Consider the following 23,771-nt stretch of genomic DNA (forward strand, 5'->3'; position numbering starts at 1 on the left):
CTCTCTAACATCTTCCACTCCCCAAGGAGATGCCTCTTCTCCAGCTCTTTGAACTACCCACCCCTGCCTTGTCCTCTGAACACCTGAATCTGGATCTGCCTTCCATGAATGCTGGGTTTAGGTTCCAGGGAACCTGCAGAGGCCTCCCTGTCCACCTGCTCCCATGGCCCCCACACCACATTCCTTCCTTTCCTTGGGCCTGGCAGCTACCTTTCTTCCTCATGGGACGTTTTTCCTTCCCTTTCACATGGTCGCTCACCTTTGTGACTATCTGGGAGAGGGTTTTCCCTGCTGATAATCCCAGTCCTTACTGTACACTTCTCTCAACCTGAGATCTCTCCCTTGCTGTCTGTCCCCATTCTGGGGGATAAATTAAGATGAGGTTGAGTCGTTGACCAGCCAGCGCAAGGGGAAGCCCCCCCCAAATGAAGAGAAAACTTCGATAAGAGAGAGCCAGAACATGTCCCATCTAATTCCTATGGAGCATGAAGAAACACCTGGATGGGAAAGAAGGCCACTCACTGGAAGGCAGCACCTGGTGGCTGATGGCTCACTGAGAACCTGAGCTGAGTTAGGAAACTCTTGCTCTTTTTTTTTTTGGAGACAAGAGTCTTGTTCTGTCGTCCAGGCTGGAGTGCAGTGGCTCACTGCAGGCTCCACCTCCCAGGTTCAAGCAATTCTCCTGCCTCGGCCTCCTGAGTACCTGGGATTACAGGCAATCGCCACCATGCCTAATTTTTTTTTTTTGTATTTTTAGTAGAGATGGGCTTTCACCATCTTGGCCAGGCTGTCTTGAAGTCCTGACCTTGTGATCCACCCGCCTCAGCCTCCTAAAGGGTTGGGATTGCAGGTGTGACCCACTGCACCCAAACTCCAGCTCTCTTAATGAATGAGAAAAATAAGCCTGTTGGTTTAAGCTACCTAAGCTGTGTTTTCTCTTTCTTCCAGTCAAATTTATTCCTATGTATCCCTTGCTGTTGCCTGGATATCCTGAAACTGCAGTCTGATGTGGGCAGGGGCAATGACTTCTACTTCTTGAAATGTTCCAAGTGACAAAGCAGAAGTGAAAAGGAGAAAACACAGCAACTGGCCAACGGAGAAAATCAGACTTAAGAATACCACAATCTAATAAATAGCAAGCTACCATCAAAAACACTGAAGACCAAAGTTTCCTACAATGGTTTTTCACTCATGAGAAATGGAAGCAAAGTCAGACTTTGACTTCTTTATGAAGTAAGTGTGGTATTTGGCCCTGACTTTAGAACTTGGCTCAGGGTGGTGACATGGACTTCTGAGTCACAAGGACATACTGGGTGTGCCCCTCCCCACCCCAAGCCACAGGCCATTACTCGTGTCATTCACCTCTTCAATCTCTTAATTGGCTTCTCTTGCACAACTAATAATGTAAGGAAAATGTCTGTCTCTTTACCTTGCCTCAAATGTACAGTCACACACAGTCAATTCTCTGACCACCAATGATAACGTCACTGGTAAGAGGAAAAAGGTTAAAATGTTAAGGTAGGTTGGCAAGGCTGTAAATGACATTCAAGGGGCAGGAAGCTGCCAGAAAAGGCGAGCCAGAAGGAATAAGGGGTCCTGGGCCAGGGGAGGGGTATGGGAAAGTACTGCTCCCGGAAGGCCAACTTCTGAGCCCCGCAAAGAGCTAAGGAATTCCGATGAAGTTCTTACCACACATAAGCATTTTCCTAAGAGTGTCAGATGTGTGCAGGATGTACCACGTGAAAAAATGAATACCATATATTTTTTTTTTGGAGACAGAGTCTGGCTCTATTGCCTAGGCTGGAGTGCAGTGACATGATCTCGGCTCACTGCAACTACCACCATCCCTTACCCCCAGCCTGGTTTCAAGCAATTTTCCAGCCTCAGCCTCCCCAGTAGCTGGGATTACAGGCACCTGCCACCACACCTGGCTAATTTTTTTATTTTTAGTAGAGATGGTTAAGAAACCAGGCTGGGAAGGTGGGCTGGGACCAGGCTGCAGGTGAGTGAAAAAGAACATGAGAGATTAAGGAGAAAACCATGTTGGCCAGGCTGGTCTCAAACTCCTGACCTCAGGTGATCCACCTGCCTCAGCCTCCCAAAAAATGCTGGGATTACAGGTGTGAGCCACCGTGCCTGGACAATGAATACCATTGTTTCTAAAAATCCAATAACGTTCATTCAATTCAACAAGTATCTATTCACTATATGTGGCATACTATAAGGTTTGTGAACAAGAATATTACTAAGATGAGCTTCTTACTCTCAGTAAGAATGAGAAAAATAAGGAAACATGCAAATTCACAGAATGATTCAAGTGCTGAGAAACCAAGAGTAAGACGAGCGGGGTGAGAGAGGAAAGCAAGGCTGCTCTGAGGAGGGGGGCCACAGTCTGCGCCCTAAACGTCACAGAAGGCCTGTGGAGCCTGAGGAGCAGAGAGAAGACATTTGACCAAAGAGACAGACAGTGGGAGCACCTGTCCAATACCTGTCCACCATGTGTGAAACCCACGGTACTGCCACATGCAGGGTGTACAGATGGTTAAGAAACCAGGCTGGGCAGGTGGGCTGGGACCAGGCTGCAGGTGAGTGAAAAAGAACACAGGAGATTGAGGAGAAAACCATTAACCACCCCCAAGGGGAGCAAGCACCTGACCAGGGTAGTGGCTGACCTTTGCCACCAAATGGCATCAGAGGGAGGCGTGGTTTGCAGGCAGGGAGCTCGTGTGCTCCCCCACCCCATCCACCACCAACTTCCCATGAGTGTGGGTTTATGATCATCAACTTGTTGCTGAGATGACTTAAAACATGATAGACTTCAGGGGTAAATAATTTTTACATTCTGGATGAAATGAAACCAGACCTCCTACTTAATTTTAGGCAACTAAAAGAACTAAAAGCACTTAGCTGTAATAAATGAAGCTGTTTTCCAGGCCAAAAGTCATTGCTCCCCTGTCTCCCACAAACTCAGAATTCTATGCAACTACAATGAGCTTTCCTCACAGTGACCTCAAAGGAAGCTCTTCAAAGGCTGGAAACACCTCAGTGCTCTCTACATGTGGCAGGTGCTCACCTAACCTTTATCGAATTCAATTCAGATGGTATTCAGCCTCCTTTCTGGGGGAACAGCCTGACAAGTACAGGGTTCCACCCTGGAAGAGTCCAAGTCCAGGGCTGCCCCTCACTGCAGCAGAGGCGCTGACCTCAGCAGGTGCCACTCTCCCAACCCAGGAGCACTTGTCTGTTCCCACGTCAGCAGCTACAGGCAGCAGACTCTGCCCTTCCTGAGTCAGCAGTTGTAGCTGGGAGTCTCGAGGGCCAGGCTTCCTGCAAGTCCCTGGTTGTGAGGTTTCCAATAGTCAGGGCTTCCTATTTCTGAGGGCAACAAATATACCATCTGACATCCCTTCCTTCAGCAGTAGCTGACACCCATCGTCATGTAGGATGGTGCTCTACAGCCCCCCTGTGCCCACTGACTGTGGCCATGTCCGGGGTCCCCCACGTCCTAGATGTGCCTCCCATGGGCTGCATGAGGATTCAGGAAGTGGCTTCTGCTCTCTGGTCTGTTTTCTTGTCCATAAAGTCTCAAACACAGGCTACTTAAGATGATGACCCTGCATTTGCACAGCTTTTTAAAATTTAAAAAGTCCTTGCACATTTACTTGTATTTGTTCAAGAAGTTGATGAGGAACATGAAGAGAGTGTTACAACTCAGCCCAAGCTCTGTGACGATGGATGGTTCAGGACTGACCAGACCGCTTCCTCTCATCTATCTATAGCCCCTACAGATGGCACTCCTACAGCTGCCCTCCCTACTCCACCTCAGCCACAGAACAAGCCCAGCCCAGCCCACCCACGTAGCCATTCTTGGTCACAACATTAGTGCCACCTTGTCTAAATAATCTCGGGAATGGGTGAGGCAGGCTCTGGTCTCCTTGCTGCACAGGGCCACACCCAGGCTCAAAGGCCGTCACGTAGCTGATACAGATGGTAAGTTGATGAGGCCCAGCACTAACCACACAACCTCACTTATTAAGTTCTGACACTAACAATGCTTTTTAATTGCTACAGATATGAACTACAGGGCACCACGTGACCAATGAACACCGGCGTATGGCTCTCCTTTCAGCTCAATCTAATCTAGCCAAGCTGATAAAAAGTCAGCTGACCCCTGAGCATCCCAGGCACCATGTGACCAGCCAGCCTGGAGTTCAGCTGGCACTGCTCTGAGGGGCAGGCCTCCCATCTCAGCCTCAGTGTACAGACCAACAACTCATTTCTTCCCTGCACACAAGACAGGGCAGGCCTGCACGACCTTTACCACTCTTTCCAAATCTGCCCATGAAATGGCCCTAAACTTGTAGAAAAGAGACTTTCCTGTCAATATCCTAAGAAAGATTTAAAACCCATTATGTGTGACTGCCCTGAATGTCCAAACAGGACACTCCCTTTTGGGGAGACCTGTGGATGGAATGCCTACCTCCAGAGCCTTTGGCAAATGATTCCTGCTGTCGGGCTAAGGACAAGTCTCCAAAGAAAATATGCAGATGGTAGAGCTGGACTCTGGCCTTGCTGAGAGCTTGCCCAGGCCAGAGCACCACCTACTATCATTCTGTCTAGGAAGCAAAAACAAAATAGGGTACTGAGATCCAGGCCTGCTGACCTGCCACTACAAACTGTGTAATACTGAAGCCAGTTTAAGAATGGGCTTTTAGGCCGGGCGCAGCAGCTCACGCCTGTAATTCCAGCACTATGGGAGGCCGAGAGCAGCCTGACCAACATAGAGAAACCCAGTCTCCACTAAAAAATACAAAATTAGCTGGGAGTGGTGGCACATGCCTGTAACATAGCTACTCGGGAGGTGGAAGCAGAAGAATTGCTTGAACCCAGGAGGCGGAGGTTGTGGTGAGCCGAGATCATGCCACTGCACTCCAGCCTGGGCAATAAGATTAAAACTCCATTTCAAAAAAAAAAAAAAAAAAAAAAGAATGGGCTTCTATTTAGGTATTCTTCAATTAAGAAAATCACATGAACACATGCTCTACTATAGCAATGCTTAGTCATGATAGGTGACAGAATATTTCTTAACAATCTCTATTATCTTCTCTCTGGGTAAAGTATCAATAGACTTCCAAGATTAGCGAAGAACAGCTACCTCAGCCCTGTCCTATGGAATCTACTGATAACAGAATGCTATTCACTGGGACTCTGCACCAGACTGAAGGTGGCTGCTCTATCAGATCTTTATGGAAAGGGCTGCTGACGGCTGTCCAGTGGCCACACCTTCTCCTCTCCCAATAAGGATGTGCAAGAAGCTGTCTGTGACTTGCTCTGACCAAGGTAATGGGGTAGGGAGTAGCAGTGTATGGTCTGGACCTACGCCTCAGAGGCCCCACAGCCTCTCCTTTCCCTGTCTGGAGCTACTGAGACTTTTTATGCAGGAATCACTCTGGCCTAGTGGACGATGGCAGGGCCCACTAAACAGCCAGCACAAACTGCCAGACACATCAGAGGCCTTCAGGACTTCTAGCCTGGTCTGAGCCTCAGCTCTAAGGGAGCTGGCAGTAGGAGGAATAGTGAAACCTAGCCAGCCCATGGAGTCATGAAGAACGTTACACTGGTGCCAAGTTTCACGGAAACCAGGCTTTTTCTGCATGAAAAGATGACATCCAAGATACTGTGATTACTCTTAACACGTGAAGTTAAAGATCACCAGTGGCCGGGGGGAGGGTGAGAGGGGAGTGAGGGTTAAAAAATTACCTATTGGGTACAATGTTCACTATCTGGATGGTGGGTACACTAGAAGCCCAATTCTCACCATTACTTAATGTACCCATGCTACAAACCCACACGTGTACCTCCTGAATCTTCAAAAACAAAAAATCATCAAGGGGTAACTTCAAAGCTCATCGCTGAAACCCCATTTACATAGACAGTTTATGTATACAGTCAGCACTCCATATCTGTGTGTTTTGCAGCCATGGATTCAACCAAACGTGGATTGAAAATAGTTGGGGAAAAAACTGTCTGTACTGAACACATACATTTTTTTTTTCCTGTTATTATTCTCTAAATCAGGGATCCCCAACCCCTGGGGCATGGACCAGTACTGGTCAGTGGCCTGTTAGGAACGGGTTGCACAGCAGATGAGCAGTGAGCGAGAATTATTACCACCTGAGCTCTGCCTCCTGTCACATCAGCGAAGGCATCAGATTCTCATAGGAGTGCCAACTGTATTGTGAACTGCACACATGAGGGATCTAGGCTGCTTGCTCCTTATGAGAATCTAACTAATGCCTGATGATGTGAAGTGGACAATTAGTTTCACGCGAAACCATCCTCCTCTGATCCCTTAATCCATGGAAAAAGTGTCTTCCACGAAACTGGTCCCTGGTACCAAAAAGTTGAGAACTGCTACCCTAAACAATGAAGTATAACAACTATTTGCAGAGCATTTACCTTGTATTAGGTATTTTAAGTGATCCAGAGATGATGTAGGGTATATGGGAGAATGCGCATAGTTTATATTTCATTTTGTACAAGGGATGTGAATATCCTTGGATTTTAGTATCCTCAGTGTGCCCTGGAACCAATCCCCCCCCCCACCAGATGCTGAGGAATGACTACATGTATTTTTGATAAGTCATTCATAAATCAATTACATAAAAGATTAAAATACTCAAAATGTATTCTAACCACCCAACTGGCATTGCCTAAAATGCCTGGTGAATTATTCCCAGAAATAACTTGAGCAGCACCAAAGTATTCTGAAGATTTTTCAACACAGCTATTCCTTGTCATGTGAACACAGCAGACTTCCTTATGAGCATATCAGACTTCCACATACCCCCTGTGGGGAAGCCCCTTCACCACACATAAGTGGCTAGGAGGGTAACTTGGAGCAGGGCTCCTGCCATGGGAGGAGGCCCAGGCCAGGACAGAACCATGTGTACCACAGTTCTATTTTTCAAAGTGCAGCCAAAGCAGTTCCAACACTGCAGAGTGAAAAGGCCCATATAACCCCATAATGGGACAGTGGGTTTATCTGTGCTTTTCCTCCACTTAGTTTCACTCATAGAAAATACCAGCACTGTGTTCACAAGCATGGAAGGGGGAAGCAGAACAGTCTGGACAGAAGAGCAGTAAGGCCAGACTTAGTATTGGGCCAACAGCCTGCACCCGTAACTTGAACGCACAGAGCCCTGCCCTCCTGCAGTGACCATATGTACACACTTTAGGAGCTGACATGTGAAAAGCACAAGAAAAAACCATCAAGAAATGGGCATCAGGCCAGGCATGGCAGCTCATAGCTGTAATCCCAGCACTTTGGGAGGCCAAGGTGGGCAGATCACCTGAGGTCAAGAGTTCAAGACCAGCCTGGCCAAGATGGTGAAACCCCATATTTACTATAAATACAACAACTAGCCAGGCGTGGTGGCACACATCTGTAATCCCACTACCTGGGAGGCTAAGGCATGAGAATTGCTTGAACCTGGGAGGCGGAGGTTGCAGTGAGCCTAGATTTCACCACTGTACTCCAGACTGGGTAGGTGACAAAGTGAGACTCTGTCTCAAAAAAAAAAAAAAAGAAAAGAAATGGGCATCAGTTAACAAAAACAGGGAGGCATGTTTTAGGGAGGTGGCCAGGGCAGAGGCAGACACAGAGCAGAGGAAGAGCCCTGAGGTACAAAGCAAGCTATGGGAAATCCAAATGGCCAGGAGGGTCTAAAAGAAAAGCAGGGCCAATGATGGCACCCTCAAGGCAGCCGCTGGAGGTACTGTTGGGAGGGTAACAGGCCCCAGCTCCTTCCACTCCTGCAAGACTGAATCCTGGTTCTTCCTCAGCAGGGTCAGAACCTGCAGGTGCATCACAAAGAACTCGACACCACACTACAACTGTCGGTGTGCACCACTCCCTAAGAAACAAAGAGATCAACACCCAGAATCACAGGGGCTTAGCAGTTCTTAATTACCTGTTTGTTTTAACAAGGATAACTTAGTTTTGACTGTGTTTTAAAGACATAAATAAAAGTAAGATATCAGCATTTGACATGACCTCAAACATGCTGAGACCCTAATGAGGAGGGCTTCATATGCTGACAGCCCAGGCCACCGCTGAAGGTTCTTAAGAGGGGTTAGTGAGGAGCACAGACCAGAACAGAGACCAAAGTCTAGGACAGGACCAAAGGTAGAAACAAAAGGAAGATGGCAGATGAGCCCAATACAGAGACCGACCCAGGTCAGCCAGTTAACCGGATACTGCTCTGGGAAGTGGACTGAGGATAAAAAAGGTACTTGCAGCTCTGGTTTGCTCAAATATTTTAGCACAAATATAATTTTCACAAGTAACATTTTAAGAATAAAAAGTTTTAAGAGGCTGGGCATGATGGCTCACGTCTATAATCCCAGCACTTTGGGAGGCTGAGGTGGGAGGATTGCTTGAGTCCAGGAGTTCAAGACCAGTCTGGTCAACATAAAAAGACTTTGGCTCTATTTACATTTTAAAAAATTTTTTTTTAAGTTTTTTTTTTTTTTTTTAAAAAATAGAGACAAGGTCTCACCATGTTGCCCAGGCTGGTCTCGAACTCCTGGGCTCAAGCAAGCCTCCCGCCTCAGCCTCCCAAAGTATCAGGATTACAGGCATGGCCCCTACTTACATTAAAATTTTTTTAAATTAAAAAATAAATAAAATTTAAAATAAAAATAAAGAATACAACAACCAATTATAAACTATGAGCTGGGTGCGGTGGCTCATACCTGTAATCCCAGCACATTGGGAGGCTGAGGTGGGCGGATCATGAGATCAGGAGTTCGAGGCTAGCCTGGCCAACACGGTGAAATGCTTTCTACTAAAAATACAAAAAAAAAATTAGCCGGGCATGGTGGTACGTGCCTGTAATCCCAGCTACTCAGGAGGCTGAGGCAGGAGAATCGCTTACACTCAGGAGGCAGAGGTTGCAGTAAGCCGAGATCATGCCACGTACTCCAGCCTAGGTGACAGAGCAAGGCTTAGTCCAAAAAAAAAAAGATAAATAAAAAATAAAGTATAAAATCAAATGTAAAAGAGCAGCTTTAAGAGAAGAGTAAACATTTAAACATAGACTGAGAATTAGATTCTATTAGAGAATCAGCCTGTTAATTTTGTTGGGCGTGGTTATGAAAACATTTACTTATCAGTTAGTTACACTGATGCATTTATGCCAGAAATGACACAGGTCTGAAATTTGCCTTAAAATACTTGTGTCTACTCCTCAAACTCCAAACAAACCAACAAATAAAAAAGTTAGAGGGGCAGGGAATAGATTTTTAAAAGACTGGCAAAAGGTAGACGGCTGTTGAAGCTGTGTGACCAGTCTTCTCATAAGGTTTATCATCTACTCTTCTCTCTGTTATGTATGCTTGGAAACACTATAAAACATAGCTTTAAAAATAACAATGGGGGCGAGGCATGGTGGCTCACATCTGTAATCTCAGCACTTTGGGAGGTCTAGGTGGGCAGAGCTCTTGAGGTCAGGAGTTCAAGACCAGCCTGACCAACATGGTAGAACCCCGTCTCTATTAAAATTACAAAAATTAGCTGGGCACGGTGGCGCATGCCTGTAATCCAGTGACTCAAGAGGCTGAGGCACAAGACTTGCTTGAATCAGGAGGTAGAGGCTGCAGTGAGCCGAGATTAGATCATTGCACTCCAGCCTGGGCAACAGAGTGAGAATGAGTCTCAAAAAAAATAAATTAATAAAAATAACAATAACAATGGGAAAGTAGTGCCGAAGGGCCGGAGGGGAAGATGTTGAGTTCGTTCCTTTTCTGCTGTGTATGAGTTTAGTCCTTGCAGCCCCCCATAAGCTCTCTGAAAACAACTACAGAATCTGACCTTAGGACATCTCTAATGTTTGAGTGGAAGATGATAGATGATTTATCTAAATCCTATAGCACTTCTAATTTTATTATCTCTGTTTAAACTATGTATTCTAAAATAAGAGCACAAATAAAGTGAAATAGCTCTAAGGCTATGAATCCTAACCTTTCATGGGTGACAAATGCTTTGAAAATCATACACAAGTTATGGATTATCTCCCTTGAAAATATACACACATGACATATTGGGCCTAATTCAACTTAAAGAGGACCCACCTTGCTATCTGGGATGGCAGAGGAGTGATGAAGTCTCTGCCGGATGACAACCAGGACTGCTGGAGGGCACACCCACTGATTTAACCATCCTGTCCCCTCCCCTCTACAAGCAGGAAGGGGCAGAGCATGCATGTGATTCCTACACTGTGCCCCCTGGAGACTCCTGGCAACAGAAACAGCATAAAGATGTAAAGCCAGCATGCCTCCACAAAAACCATCTTTAAAAGCTTCCAGCAGGAGTAGCTATGACGGCAGCAGGCCCAGTGTCCAGAGCACTATGGCCACACTGCTCACAGAGTACACCTCTTATCCACGGAACCACTCACAGGACTAAACCTCCATAAGGACATGCAGTCTCAGCCAGGTGCTCGTCACCTTTCAGGCACAAGGCACTGTCATTTAGGAGCTACTGACTCCAAATCCTAACATCGCTGAAAACACTTGGTTGGTTCTACAGAGAGGTTACGTTTGAGAAAAGGAAAGCAAAAGGATAGGCATGGGCACAAAACAGTCCTTGATTCTGAAACCTCTGGGCTCAGTTTTATTCTAGATATAATCTGCAGCTGTAGTCGTGTGTGTGCGTGTGTGTGTGTGTGTGGGGGGGGGGTGGGTAGGTGTGTGTGTATAAGTGAAATCTGCCACAGTCTGCAACCACAGTCTTCAGTAACATCCATGACATCAAAAGCAGGGGCCAGTTTCACAGAGCACTTCTTTTGAGCAATTTGTTTACAGACTAGGGAACTAAACTACAAATTTCTTACAGAAAATCAGGTCTCACCTTGCCGAGGAAGCAATGCTGCTACCAGACTGTCATGGAAACAGGGAAGGAATGAGCTAGATCCCCACCATTGCTGGGCAATAGGCTGAGACAAAGTGGCATTCCTAAAAAAAAAAAAAAATGGGACCTGGTGGCTCAGCAGTCACATTTTTTTTTTACTTTTTAAAAACATTTCTGGCTGGGCGTAGTGGCTCACGCCTATAATCCCAGCACTTTGGGAGGTTGAGGTGGGCGAATCACCTGAGTTCGGGAGTTAAAGACCAACCTGACCAACATGGAGAAACCCCATCTTTACTAAAAAAAAAAAAATACAAAATTAGCCAGGCGTGGTGGCGCATGCCTGTAATCCCAGCTACTTGAGAAGTTGAGGCAGCAGAATCGCTTGAACCCGGGAGGTGGAGGTTACAGTGAGCCAAGACTGAGCCATTGCACTCCAGCCTGGGTAACAAAAGCAAAACTCCCTCTCAAAAAAAAAAAAAAAAAAAAAAAAAAAAAAAAAAAAAAAAAAAATTCCCTTAAAAAAAAAACAATTAGAGACAAGGTCTCCCTCTGTTGCCCAGGATGGGAGGATGGGAGTGCAGTGGCACGATCACAGCTCACTGTAACCTCGAATTCCTGGGCTTCAGTGATCCTCCCGCTTTAGCTTGTGGAGCAGCTGGAACTGTAGACATGTGCCACCACACCTGCTTAAATTTTAAAAAAACAATTCCTAAGTGTCACTAACAGTTAAAGGGAAAGCTTGTTTACAGGAGCCAAGTGGAAACAGACTACCTTTTGGTGATAAGCACCCAAGATTCAAGAGTAGGAAAAAAGCCAAATTCATAGTGAGGATAAGCAATGTTGACTGGGCACTGCCTTCGAGCTGAGTGCCTTGCTCATGCCATCTCCTTTCATTCTCCCAACCACCTACAGATGAGGCACAGGAGCTTAGAAACACGGGGACCCACTCTCTTATTACTATATTATAAACTATACAGCCTTCCCAGTTCCTTCAGGAAGCTGGTTGCTTTCCTTGAAAATCAAGGAATGGTTATCAAAACCTATGAATGTTCAGTGGCCCAAAATAGAATAAAGAAGTTCTGGCCGGGTGCGGTGGCTCAAGCCTGTAATTCCAGCACTTTGGGAGGCCGAGGCAGGTGGATCACAAGGTCAAGAGATCGAGACCATCCTGGTCAACATGATGAAACGCCGTCTCTACTAAAAATACAAAACATTAGATGGGCATGGTGGTGCGTGCCTGTAATCCCAGCTACTCAGGAGGCTGAGGCAGGAGAATTGCCTGAACCCAGGAGGCAGAGGTTGCGGTGAGCCGAGATTGCGCCATTGCACTCCAGCCTGGGTAACAAGAGTGAAACTCCGTCTAAAAAAAAAAAAAAAAAAAAAAAAAAAAAAAAAGTTCTATCACGAGGCATGACTTGGCTGGGCATGGTGGCTCATGCCTGTAATCCCAGCATTTCAGAAGGACAAGGTGGGTGGATTATTTGAGGCCAGGGTTTTCAAGACCAGCCTGGCCAATAAGGTAAAATCCTATCTCTACTAAAACTACAAAAATTAGTCAGGTGTGGTGATGTGCAGCTGTAGCCCCAGCTACTCCAGAGGCTGAGGCATGAGAATCGCTTGAACCCAGGAGGCAGAGGTTGCAATGAGTTGAGATCCTGCCACTCCACTCCAGCCTGGGTGACAGAAGGACTCTGTCTCAAACAAAACTAAACAAACAAACAAACAAAACCAAGGCATGACTTACATCAGCAATCAGGTGGAGGAAAGTTTAGAAAATGCCCTCATACAGAGAAGTTAGAAACAAACAGGAAAAAAAAAATATACCAACATAATGATCTAATAGGTCAATCATACAGAAATTACATGAGGTGACTTTAAGGCATGTTACATATGAAAGTATCCTCTCTGGACAGTTAGGATGGAGGAGCTTCCTGAGGTCCTGATCTTCTCCACACATGTTCTTTCTTTCTTCTTTCTTCAGCGGCTTCATACTGAAGCAGCCTTTGGGGAGATGCTGGAGAGTCACACACATCCTCGCAGGGTTAAGTGCGGTGTCTACTGCTGGATGCCAATCCAGGGACCATGGCTTCTGCTGGGGTCATGCTGAGTCCGATGCAGATGTGGTGGTTGGTGCGGCGCTCCTGCTGCCTGCCTGCCCGCTGACTCCTCAGGACGCACACACTTACCTGGTGACCAGTCAGGAACAGGCCAACACACCAAGATGAGGCAGACCCACAGCCCTGCGAGCCTTACCTTATGCACACTTTTGGGGTTTTCCAGCCAAGCACAGTACATCTCCTCCACATAGTTTGAACTAGTCCCACTGAGAAAGGGCTCAGCAGCAACGGGTGCAGAATAGCACCGAATCTGTTGAAATGTCCTAGCTGCTGCTGGTCTGTTTTGTGAAAATGTCTTAACAGTCTGGGAGGCCGTCAGTGGCCTCAACTTAGTAGCACAAGTCCTTAAATGAAACATTTTTGTCCTGGAGTTTTTCACAACTGCCTGTGTAAAAAAAACACAAGAAAAAAGGTTTTAAAAACGAGCATTTAGGAGGTAAGGCTACTAGATCCTGGTGCCCTAGAGAAAGTATAATTTTTTTAAAAAGCTACTGAGAAAAAACAAAAACAAAAACAAAACTTGTTCAACTCTAATTGCTGAGGAAAGACCTTGGCCTGTAAATGCATTCACAACAGTGCTACCTGCTCAGTGCCACCAGTTCAGGCAACAGAGCTGTGACTGTGTGAAATTGACATACACTCTTGCACCTACTAACAAAGGATACCCGTGCTAGCCCAGGGAACGTTAGTGCAGTTAGATATTACCATCTTCACTTAAAAATTATCCCAGAACTTTGGGAGGCCAAGGTAGGTGGATCACGAGGTCAACAGATCAAGACCATCCTGGCCAACATGGTGAAACCTCGTTTACTAAAAATACAAAAATTAGCTGGGCACGGTGGCCCACACTTGTAGTCCCAGCTACTCAGGAGGCTGAGGCAAGAGAATCGCTTGAACCCAGGAGGCAGAGGTTGCAGTGAACTGAGATTGTGCCACTGCAGTCCGGCCTGGCGACAGAGCAAGACTCTGTCTTAAAATAAAATAAATCTAGTTTAAGGGCTAAGACGATGATAAACATGCAATGTTCTTTAAATTTAAGTATTTTATATAAAAAAACAATTAGAAAAAAGGCAACAAGGATTAATTAATTTAGAATTATGATTAGAATTAATTGCAGAAATAAGAAAAACATTTTCTGACCTGTCCAGAAACTACTGAGTACCTGCTATACTTAAGATATTATGGAAAACACAAAGAAATTAGAAAAATATTTTCCTTACTCTCAATTTACCCTTGAGCAGAGGAAAAACAATATAAAAAATATTGCAGAGGAAACACTGAATACTTGAGAGGTGCAGAATATGCCAGCAGACCCTCTGAGAGGACTGGCTCCTTCCAGGTGGGTGTGTCTCAGGGCAGAAGAACATGGATGGGAAGGAGGGAAGAGGAGGCACCACATGTGGAAGAACCCATAGGAGGAAACACAGAGATGGGAAGGGCCAGAATCTCAAGGTACTAGGAAGAATAAGGAAAAGCCACAGAGGGGACTTGAGCAGTGTCCTGCCCACCACCTCCTGCACTCAGTCCCCTTTCATAAGCCACGGGGAGTCAGGTGTGAGCAAGGGAGACATGGGTGGGCTCTGCAAAGATTGAAAAGAGCACACAGAACAGCTGTTGAATAATGCCTGCCTACCCTGGACCCTCCATGGTGAGTAACTCCACACAATTGACTCATGCATAAACCCACAGGCTCCCTATAAAGCAGGCACCAGCCCTTTCACTTTATAGATAGCTTCAGTTTCAATTCCCTTACATTTCATCCAAGGTCATAGGCTACTAGCAGCAGAGTCAGGATCCAAGGGGAAAGTTCCGCAAGGACACTGCCTGTGGGGAAAAAAAGGTGCTTGCTGGCCTATATGATTGCTCATGAATTTGTCTCAAAGCAGGTGCCCTGGTTGTAAAATTGGAACTATACCCCATGTCCACACCTACTCAAAGGAAATCCAAGCTCTAAAACATAGTGTGAATTACCCAGAAACAAATGTTACATAAAAATATCTTCTATGTTATTTATCGGAACCTTCCTCTTGGTCCAAATATGCTCAGAATACACCTAAGGGACACATTCACCTCTGGCCTGCTCCACTGAGAAGAGACAGGTCAGCAAGAGGAAACAGCAGAACAGGTTCTTTAAAAACAAACTGAACAACAAAAACCTGCTGCTTACAAATTCAAGGCAAGCAAGCAATATATTCTGGATGTGATCAGGGAATGCAATCTTTACCTCTAGGTTTTCTTTCACTTCAGAGATCAGAAGTTTTAAGTTAATTCAGTAGTTCTTCCTACCTCCAACTACACTCCAAGTTTTTCTACCGATATATTTAAGGCAGACAAAGAGTCCTAACATTGAGAGCAAAAACAACTACTTTTGCTTCGTTTTATGCTACTTTTTAAAAAAAATTTCTCAGGCCCAAAGGAAAATGTTCATTTTTTTCCTTTAATGTCATTTTTTAGGCAGCATTAAACACCCAACTGCCTCTGAGTTGGCTTTTCTTCCAGAAAACAATAGCATCACCTAATTAACTATCAGTATTCAGTTGCTGCAATATCCCAATTAATAGGCACTGAACTGACAACCGTAAAACATTAATTTCATCTGTTCTTCCCAAAGTGGCCCCTTCAATATGATCCTGTTTAAGTAAATCATAATATTTTGCTATCTGCAGTCACTGAATCTGACAAACAGTTAAGTGCTGCTCAGCAGAGCTGCCAGGACATCTCGAGTTTTTTTGGTTTTTGTTTTATTTTTTTTTGAGATGGAGTATTGCTCTGTTGCCCAGGCTGGAGCGCAGTAGTTTGATTTCGGCTCACTGCACCCTCCGCCTCACGGGTTCAAGCAATTCCCCTGCCTCAGCCTCCTGAGTAGCTGGGATTACGGGCACATGCTACCACACCTGGCTAATTTTTGTATTTTTAGTAGAGATGGGGTTTCACCATGTTGGCCAGGCTGGTTTCAAACTCCTGACCTCGTGATCTACCCACCTCAGCCTCCCAAAGTGCTGGGATTACAGGCGTGAGCCACCACGCCCGGCCCGGCTGAGATTTTTAAACTTCCCTTAAGATGACTCATGAGAAGAGCTGCCCTTCAGCAGATGGCTCAACATCCCCAACTCCACCCAGGAATGGTCAGGACAGCTGTTGGCTGTCCACACTCTGACAGACCCACAGAGCCAACACTAACGCACATTTCCAATTCTGGTAACTACTCATTCTTCACCTTTCTCTCTTACGTAAAAATCACGTAAGAAGACATTAAAGGCTAAGCACAGTGGCTCATGTCTGTAATGCCAGCACTTTGGGATGCCAAGGCTTAAGGATTGCCCGAGGCCAGGAATTTGAGACCAGCCTGGGCAATACAGTGAAACAGTATCTCCACAAAAAATTTAAAAGCTATCAGGGTGTGGTGGCACGTATTTGTAGTCCCAGCTACCTAGGATGCTGAGGTGGGAGTATCACCTGAGCCCAGGAGGTCAAGGTTTGGGGAACTATGATCGTGCCACTCCACTCCATCCTGGGTGACAGAGCAAGTCCCTATCTCTAAAAAAACAAAAACAAACAATACATTAAATACAAAAAGAAGGAAAATTGCCAGCCAGTCAACATTAGGTCTTGAAATCCAACCTAGAATTCTGTAACTGATACTATATCAACTTTAACAATAGTATGTTACTTGGTAGAGGCAGACAATTGTTTAAACACTTTGCGAAAGCTCTGGGCTGTTAGAAACATCCAGGTGTTTTGATTTTTGGTTTAAAACAGGGATGTCCAATCTTTTGGCTTCCCTGGGCCACACTGGAAGAATTGTCTTGGGCCACACATAAGATACACTAACACTAACGACAGCTGATGAGCTTTAAAAAAGAAAAAATCGTGTCCAGGCGCAGTGGCTCATGCCTGTAATCCCAGCACTTTGGGAGACTGAGGCAGGTGGATCACTTGAGGTCGGGAGTTCGAGACCAGCCTGACCAACATGGAGAAACCTCGTCTCTACTAAAAATACAAAATCAGCCAGGTGTGGTGGCATACGCCTGTAATCCCAGCTACTTGGGAGGCTGTGGAAGAATTACTGGAACCCGGGAGACGGAGGTTGCAGTGAGCCGAGATCGTGCCATTGTACTCCAGCCTGAGCAACAAGAGCAAAATTCCATTTCAAAAAAAAATTAAAAAAAAAAAAAAAAAAAACTTTTGTGTTTCAAAGAACTTATTAAGAAAGAAATGATATAGATGGGAGAAAATATTTGCTATTATCTGGTAAGGAACTTATAAACTGAATATATAAAGAACTCTTATAACTCAACAGTAAAAAGACAATCCAATCAAAAAAACAGGCAAAGGATTTGAATAGACATTTCTCCAAAGAAGATATACAAAGAGCCAATAAACGCATAAAGTTACCATTTGACTCAGCAATTCCACTCCTACAGGTATAATCAAGAGAGCTGGGTGAGGTGGCTCTCACCTGTAATCCCAGCACTTTGGGAAACCCAGGTGGGTGGATCAGGAGATCAAGACCATCCTGGCTACCACAGTGAAACCTGTCTCTACTAAAAAAATTTTAAAAATTAGCTGGGTGTGGTGGCATGTGCCTGTAGTCCCAACTACTCAGGAGGCTGAGGCAGGAGAATTGCTTGAACCCAGGAAGCGAAGGTTGTGGTGAGCTGAGATCGTGCCACTGCACTCCTTGCACTCCAGCCTGGGCAAAAGAGCGAGACTCCGTCTCAAAAAATAAATAAATAGTGGCCGGGCGTGGTGGCTCACGCCTGTAATCCAAGCACTTTGGAGGCCAAGGCGGGTGGATCACCTGAGGTCAGGAGTTCAAGACCAGCCTGACCAAATGGTGAAACCCCATCTTAAAAAATAAATAAATAAAATAATATAAATGCGAGAAAATATTTGTAATTATCTGATAAGGAACTTAAATACAGAATATATACAGAACCCCTATAACTCAATAGTAAAAAGACAACCCAATCAAAAAATAGGTAAAGGATTTGAATAGACATGTCTCCTAAGAATATATACAAATAGCCAATAAACACATAAAGTTACCGTATGACTCAGCAATTCACTCCTAGATGTATAATCAAGAGAAACGAAAACATATGTCTACAAAAAAACTTGTACACAAAAAAAAAAACACAAAAATGCTGATAGCAGCATTACTGATAAAAGCCAAACAGTACAAACAACTCAAATGTCCATCCCTGAAGAACGGATAAGCAAAATGTGGTATATCTATAGAATGCAATCGCATTCTGCAATGAAAACTATACAGTAATGATGCATGTTCCAACCTGGAGGAACCTTGAAAACATTATGCTCAGTAAAAAGAAGCAGATGCAAAAGACCACATATTATGAGTCTATTCCTCTGCTCTCACATAACAATCAACACGGAAGATTTCTGTGACTAAATGTGTGGGGAATTCTCCCTACCAATAAGTAATTCAATTCTGATGCTATCTACCTGGAGACAGCATCAGATACCACAGGTCAAGGGCTGAATCCCACAAAGCTGCCCCCTACTTCTGATGTCAATCACAAGTTGTCATACTTGTGCTTCTGGCCAACCAGCTAGAAACTGGAGATCCCACGACCCCCTCCTTTGGTTCAACACATTTCTAAGAACTCAGGAGAACACTTACTTACATCTACTGTTTTTTCCAAAGAATATTACACAGGATATGGCTTAAGAGCTGCATAGGTCAAGGTGCAGGAAGGGGTACAGAGCTTCCATACTCTTCCCAGGCATGCCGTCCTCTGGGAATCTCCGCATGTTCAGCTATCCAGAAGCTCTCCATAGCCCATCCTCTTGGGCCTTTTATGGACACTTCATTGGATATGCAAGACTGAAGCATAGATAACCATGTAGACATGTGATCAAACAAAAAGGGTATAATCTAATACCAGCAGACCGAGTGGGGAAACCCAGCCAGGCCTGTTTGTTCAGATTCTGCGTGGCCTATTTGTGCAGGAATTCCTTCCTGCGGGTGTGAGGCAGGACTCTTGAAGTGGGCATCTAATAACCTACAATCAGACAAGGTTGGTCAGAGAATTTCTTTATGGCCTGCTCCGATACAGAACAGTGGAGGAATACTAGAGTACATTTTTAGTTTCTAGCGCCTCCCTTGGGGAGAAGCAGCAGCAGGTGAAAGAAGTGCTATAGGCCTACTTCTGGGGCCTAAAGCACCCCAACTTTATAAAGAAAGACTATCTTTCACCTTTATCACTCTGAAGCTGTTTGGAAGCTACTTCAGGAACCAAGGAGAAATACTTTAACAAAATATATGCTTATTGTTTTAGTCACTTAGGAAATAACAAGAGCTATGGGAATTATAACCAGAAATCATGGACAAAAACCTATATAATAATATCACATTCCAAAATAGACAAATCTATACAGAGAGAAAGTAGATTAGTGGTTGCCTGGGGCTGGGGCAGAGGAATGAGGGGAGGATGAGGAGTGACTCAATGGATACAGGGCTTTCTTTTTGGGAGGAGAGGATGAAAATGCTCTAAAACTAGATTGTGCTGATGGTGTCACAACCCTCTAACATACTGAAAAACATGCACCTTACAATTTAAATGAGTGAACTGTACAGTATTTGAATTACATCTCAATGAAGTTATTTTTTTAATGCGTAAGAAAAAATTTAAGTGAACTTATCACTGTAAACAAAAATGACACAAGTTGTAATCTATTTTCAAGATGCAAGAATAAACACATAGCTTTGGGAAAAATAAGATGTAAAGAGAAAAAAATTAAAAACCAAAGGAAAATTTGTTTTTAAGTGTTAAATGCCCTGCCCTTAGGAAATGATATACTTAAATAGGATTCTGTCTGAAATATGAAGCCTTTGAGGTCTGTGTCTCCAATGTCCCCAGATGGGCAGGAGGCACCCTATCCCAGGGCACACAGAATGAGAGAAATAAACCAACTACTGACACCTATCATCATAATGTTGGCTAGGCAGAGGGGTAATTAAAAAGGCAAGACCTAGCAAAAACAGTCTGCTGTTTCGCAGCAGATGAGTCTCTGAGGGAAAAAAACCATGCATCATTACCTAATCCTTACACCCTGTGTGTGTTATCTGGCAACCATTTTAAAGGACAACTCATCCACTTTCTTTTTTTCAATTTCGGACTTAATTCTTCTGATGAATCATGAACACTATGCTTGCTACAGGCCAATGGCTGTTATCTCATGCCTGCAATTATTTTTGTTTTAGTAGTAATACAAAAAACTGATGTACAGACAGAGTACAGATATCAGTTCTGTCTTACTGGCTGAGAATCTCAAATAATTTAATATCTTTCACTGACGCATCATTACACATAAGCTGAGGGACAGGGATGTAGCGAGGATTACTTTTAAACTGTAAAGTTTTTTTTTTTCATTGCTAGATGGAAACAAGTGTGGATTCTGCAGGTACAGAGCCTGCGTGACACCAAGTCATTGTGTGAGCTTTTCTGGGCCATAAAGTGGAGACAGTAATTACTCCTAACTTCCTCATGTGTTTTTGTAATTATATCACAAATATGAAAGCACTTTGAAAACTTGAAGGTGTATCTATGGCTAAAGAAATGGCCGGGCATGGTGGCTCACGCCTGTAATCCCAGCACTTTGGGAGACTGAGGTGGGCGGATCACCTGAGATCAGGAGTTTGAGACCAGCCTGGCCAACATGGTAAAACCCCGCCTCTACCAAAAACACACAAAAAATTAGCTGCGTCTGTAGTCCCAGCTACTTGGGAGGCTGATGTGGGAGAACTGCTTGAACTGGGGTAGGTGGAGACTGTAGTGACCCAAGATTGTGCCGGTGCACTCCTGCCTGGGCAACAGAGTGAGACTCCAACTAAAAAAAAAAAAAAAAAAAAAAAAAGACAGTTATAACTAGCCAGGAAAAAAAAGCCAAACTAGTGATATAAAAAGTTCAAGCTCCCAAGATATTTAAACCTAAACATAGCTAATTTGGAGTGGGGGTCAACTGGTAACTTCCAGAACATTAGTAGGCTGTCGGGATCGTTTATCACAGAAGCCTACTTAGCTCACCAATCATGGGCTGTCACCACAGGTAGGAACTGACACCTCCCTGGTCAGATCTCTGAATACGCTTCAGTATGCAGGTCTGAAGACTGTTCTGTTCCTTCCCGGAGATGTGGCCCCACAACATCAGAGGTGCCCACGACTGAAGTGGCATAAACAAGTTTACCGGGGAGGGTGTAGATAGTCACTTTTAAAAGGTATTGACAGGCTGGGTGCAGTGGTTCACGTCTGTGATCTCAGCACTTTGGGTGGCCAAGGCAGGAGAATCATGAGGTCAGGAGTTCGAGACCAGCCTGGACAACATGGTGAAACCCCATCTCTACTAAAAATACAAAAAATTAGCTGGGTGTGGTGGTGCGTGCCTATAATCCCATCTACTTGGTAGGCTGAGGCAGGAGAATTGCTTGAACCCAGGAGGCAGAAGTTGTGGTGAGTGGAGACTACGCCACTGCACTCCAGCCTGGATGACAGAGCAAGACTCTGTCTCAAAAAAATAAAAATAAAAATAAAAATAAAAGGTATTGATAGAGTGTAAATTATTAAATCTTCATGGAAAGCAGGGCAATTTTTCAAAATTTCATTAAAGCATATGTAAGAAATCTGTTTCCTGATAAATATAGCTAAAAACAGGAGGCATTACATTTAAGACAAAACAAGATTCTGAAAGATGGACAGACTCTGAAAGGTGGACAGAAGGAAGCAGACTAGTTAGGAACCACAGGACCCAAAGAAAGAGCGCTGAGTTCTTCTTCTTCTTTTTTTTTTTCCAGTCAGGGTCTCCCAGTGTTGCCCTGGCTGGAGTGCAGTGGTGTGATTTCAGCTCACTGCAGCCTCAACCTCCCGGGCTCAAGTGATTCTCCCATCTCAGTCCCCCAGGTAGCTGAGACTACTACAGGCACATATCACTACGCCTGGCTAATTTTTGTAGAGACAGTTTTGCCATGTTGGCCAGTCTGGCCTCAAACTACTGACCTCAAGTGATCCGACTGTCTTGGACTCTCAAAGTGCTAGGATTATAGGTATGAGACGCCACATCTGGCCAAGCACTGAATTCTTGATTTTCTTTTTGCTTCCTATGTCTCAGACACCAGGTACTGCAGAAGCCTACAACCCAGAAATGCCAACAGGCATAGACAAAGAAAACTACAAAGAGAAACCTGTTCTCTCTAGCCAAAGGACCAGGAAAAGAGCAGCAAAATGGAAAACGTTTAAAGTTTTAAACAACAATTGTTCTACTGCAGCCAAACTCCACAGGAAACATCCTTACTCCACTCAGCTGGTATCAGAATAGAGACCAGGGACTTTCATCCCCACCTGGTGAATAAGAACCCCTCCTCAACTCACTCCCTGATAAATCAGTGGAGACCAGGTAGGGAGTCTGGATTTTAATCCCATCCAGCAGTAATTAAGCAGCACCCCTCCCTTCCCAAGCAGGGTGATATCACCAAGGCCTAATGGGGAACTCTTACACCCATATGGCAATAACAAGGAGCCCCTCCCCTCCAGGCACCCCACCCAGCAACAATGAGGCAGCAACCCCTCCCTGCCCCAGCAGAGGAAGCTTGCATTGCTCAGAGATTTAAACAAGATCAAGAGTCTCATAACATAACACCCAGAATGTCCAGGTTGCAAATCAAAGATCACTCTTTACATCAAGGACCAGGACAATCTTGGCCGGTAGTGGTGGTGACTCACACCTGTAATCCCAGCACTTTGAGAGGCTGAGGCAGGAGGCTCATTTGAGGTCAGGAATTCAAGACCAGCCTGGCCAACATGGCAAAGTCCCGTCTCTATAAAAATATAAAAACTAGCTGGGCATGGTGACGCACGCCTGTAATCCCAGCTACTTGGGAGGCTGAGGTAGGAGAAGTGCTTGAACCCGGGAGGTTACAGTGAGCCGAGATTGTGCCACTGCACTCTAGCCTGGGCGACAGAGTGAGACTTCATCTAAAAAAAAAAAAAGTTTCAGCAGATACAGAGAACAGACATTTCAGAACTGAAAAATGCACTAAGCAAAACAAAAAAAACCTTAAAGCATGGATTAAATGGCAGAATAAGGAAGACAGAGGAAATCAGTGAACTTAAAGATAGAACAGGGCCTCAGGGAAATGTGGGACTATAACTAAAGATCTAATGTTGATGTCATTGGAGTATCAGATGAAGGCAGAGGGAGGGGCTAGAAAAGCATTCAAAGAAATAATGGCTACAAATCTCCCAAATTTGGCAAAAGGCATAAATTTACAGATTAAAGCAGCTGAGAGAACCCCATACAGCATGAACTCAAATAAATGCACAAGACACATCATAAACAAATTCAGAAAACTGAATACAAAGAAAAAATCTTGAAGGCAGCCAGAGACCTATCTCTACAAGATTAAAATTTTTAAAAACATAGACAGGGCCAGGCGTACCCAGCACTTTTGGAGGCCAAGGTGGGCAGATCACCTGAGGTCAGGAGCTCAACACTAGCCTGACCAACATGGAGAAACCCCATTTCTACTAAAAGTACAAAATCAGCTGGGCATGGTGGTGCATGCCTGTAATTCCAGCTACTCGGGAGGCTAAAGCAGGAAAATTGCTTGAACCCGGGAGGCGGAGGTTGCACTGAGCCAAGATTGTGCCACTGTACTCCAGCCTGGGCAACAAGAGTGAAACTCTGTCTGAAAACAAACAAAACCAAAAAACAAAAACATAGCC

General features: G+C 44.7%; 1 protein-coding gene across 5 annotated transcripts in view; it reads right to left on the bottom strand.

Annotated features, from left to right (window-relative positions):
- The window catches only part of OGDH (oxoglutarate dehydrogenase), a 471,568-nt gene that overhangs the window by 61,927 nt on the left and 385,870 nt on the right, over window positions 1-23,771 (bottom strand). For all 5 annotated transcript variants that reach the window (XM_074379746.1, XM_003930785.4, XM_074379747.1 and 2 more), the window contains one exon: window positions 13,166-13,414. In XM_074379746.1, coding sequence (XP_074235847.1) covers window positions 13,166-13,387 — 222 coding nt within the window. In that variant the 5' untranslated portion in view covers window positions 13,388-13,414. Of the gene's footprint in view, window positions 1-13,165; window positions 13,415-23,771 lie in introns of those variants that run through there.

The sequence above is a fragment of the Saimiri boliviensis genome, chromosome 10 (genome assembly GCF_048565385.1).
Source record: "Saimiri boliviensis isolate mSaiBol1 chromosome 10, mSaiBol1.pri, whole genome shotgun sequence".
Taxonomy (NCBI): Eukaryota; Metazoa; Chordata; class Mammalia; order Primates; family Cebidae; genus Saimiri; species Saimiri boliviensis.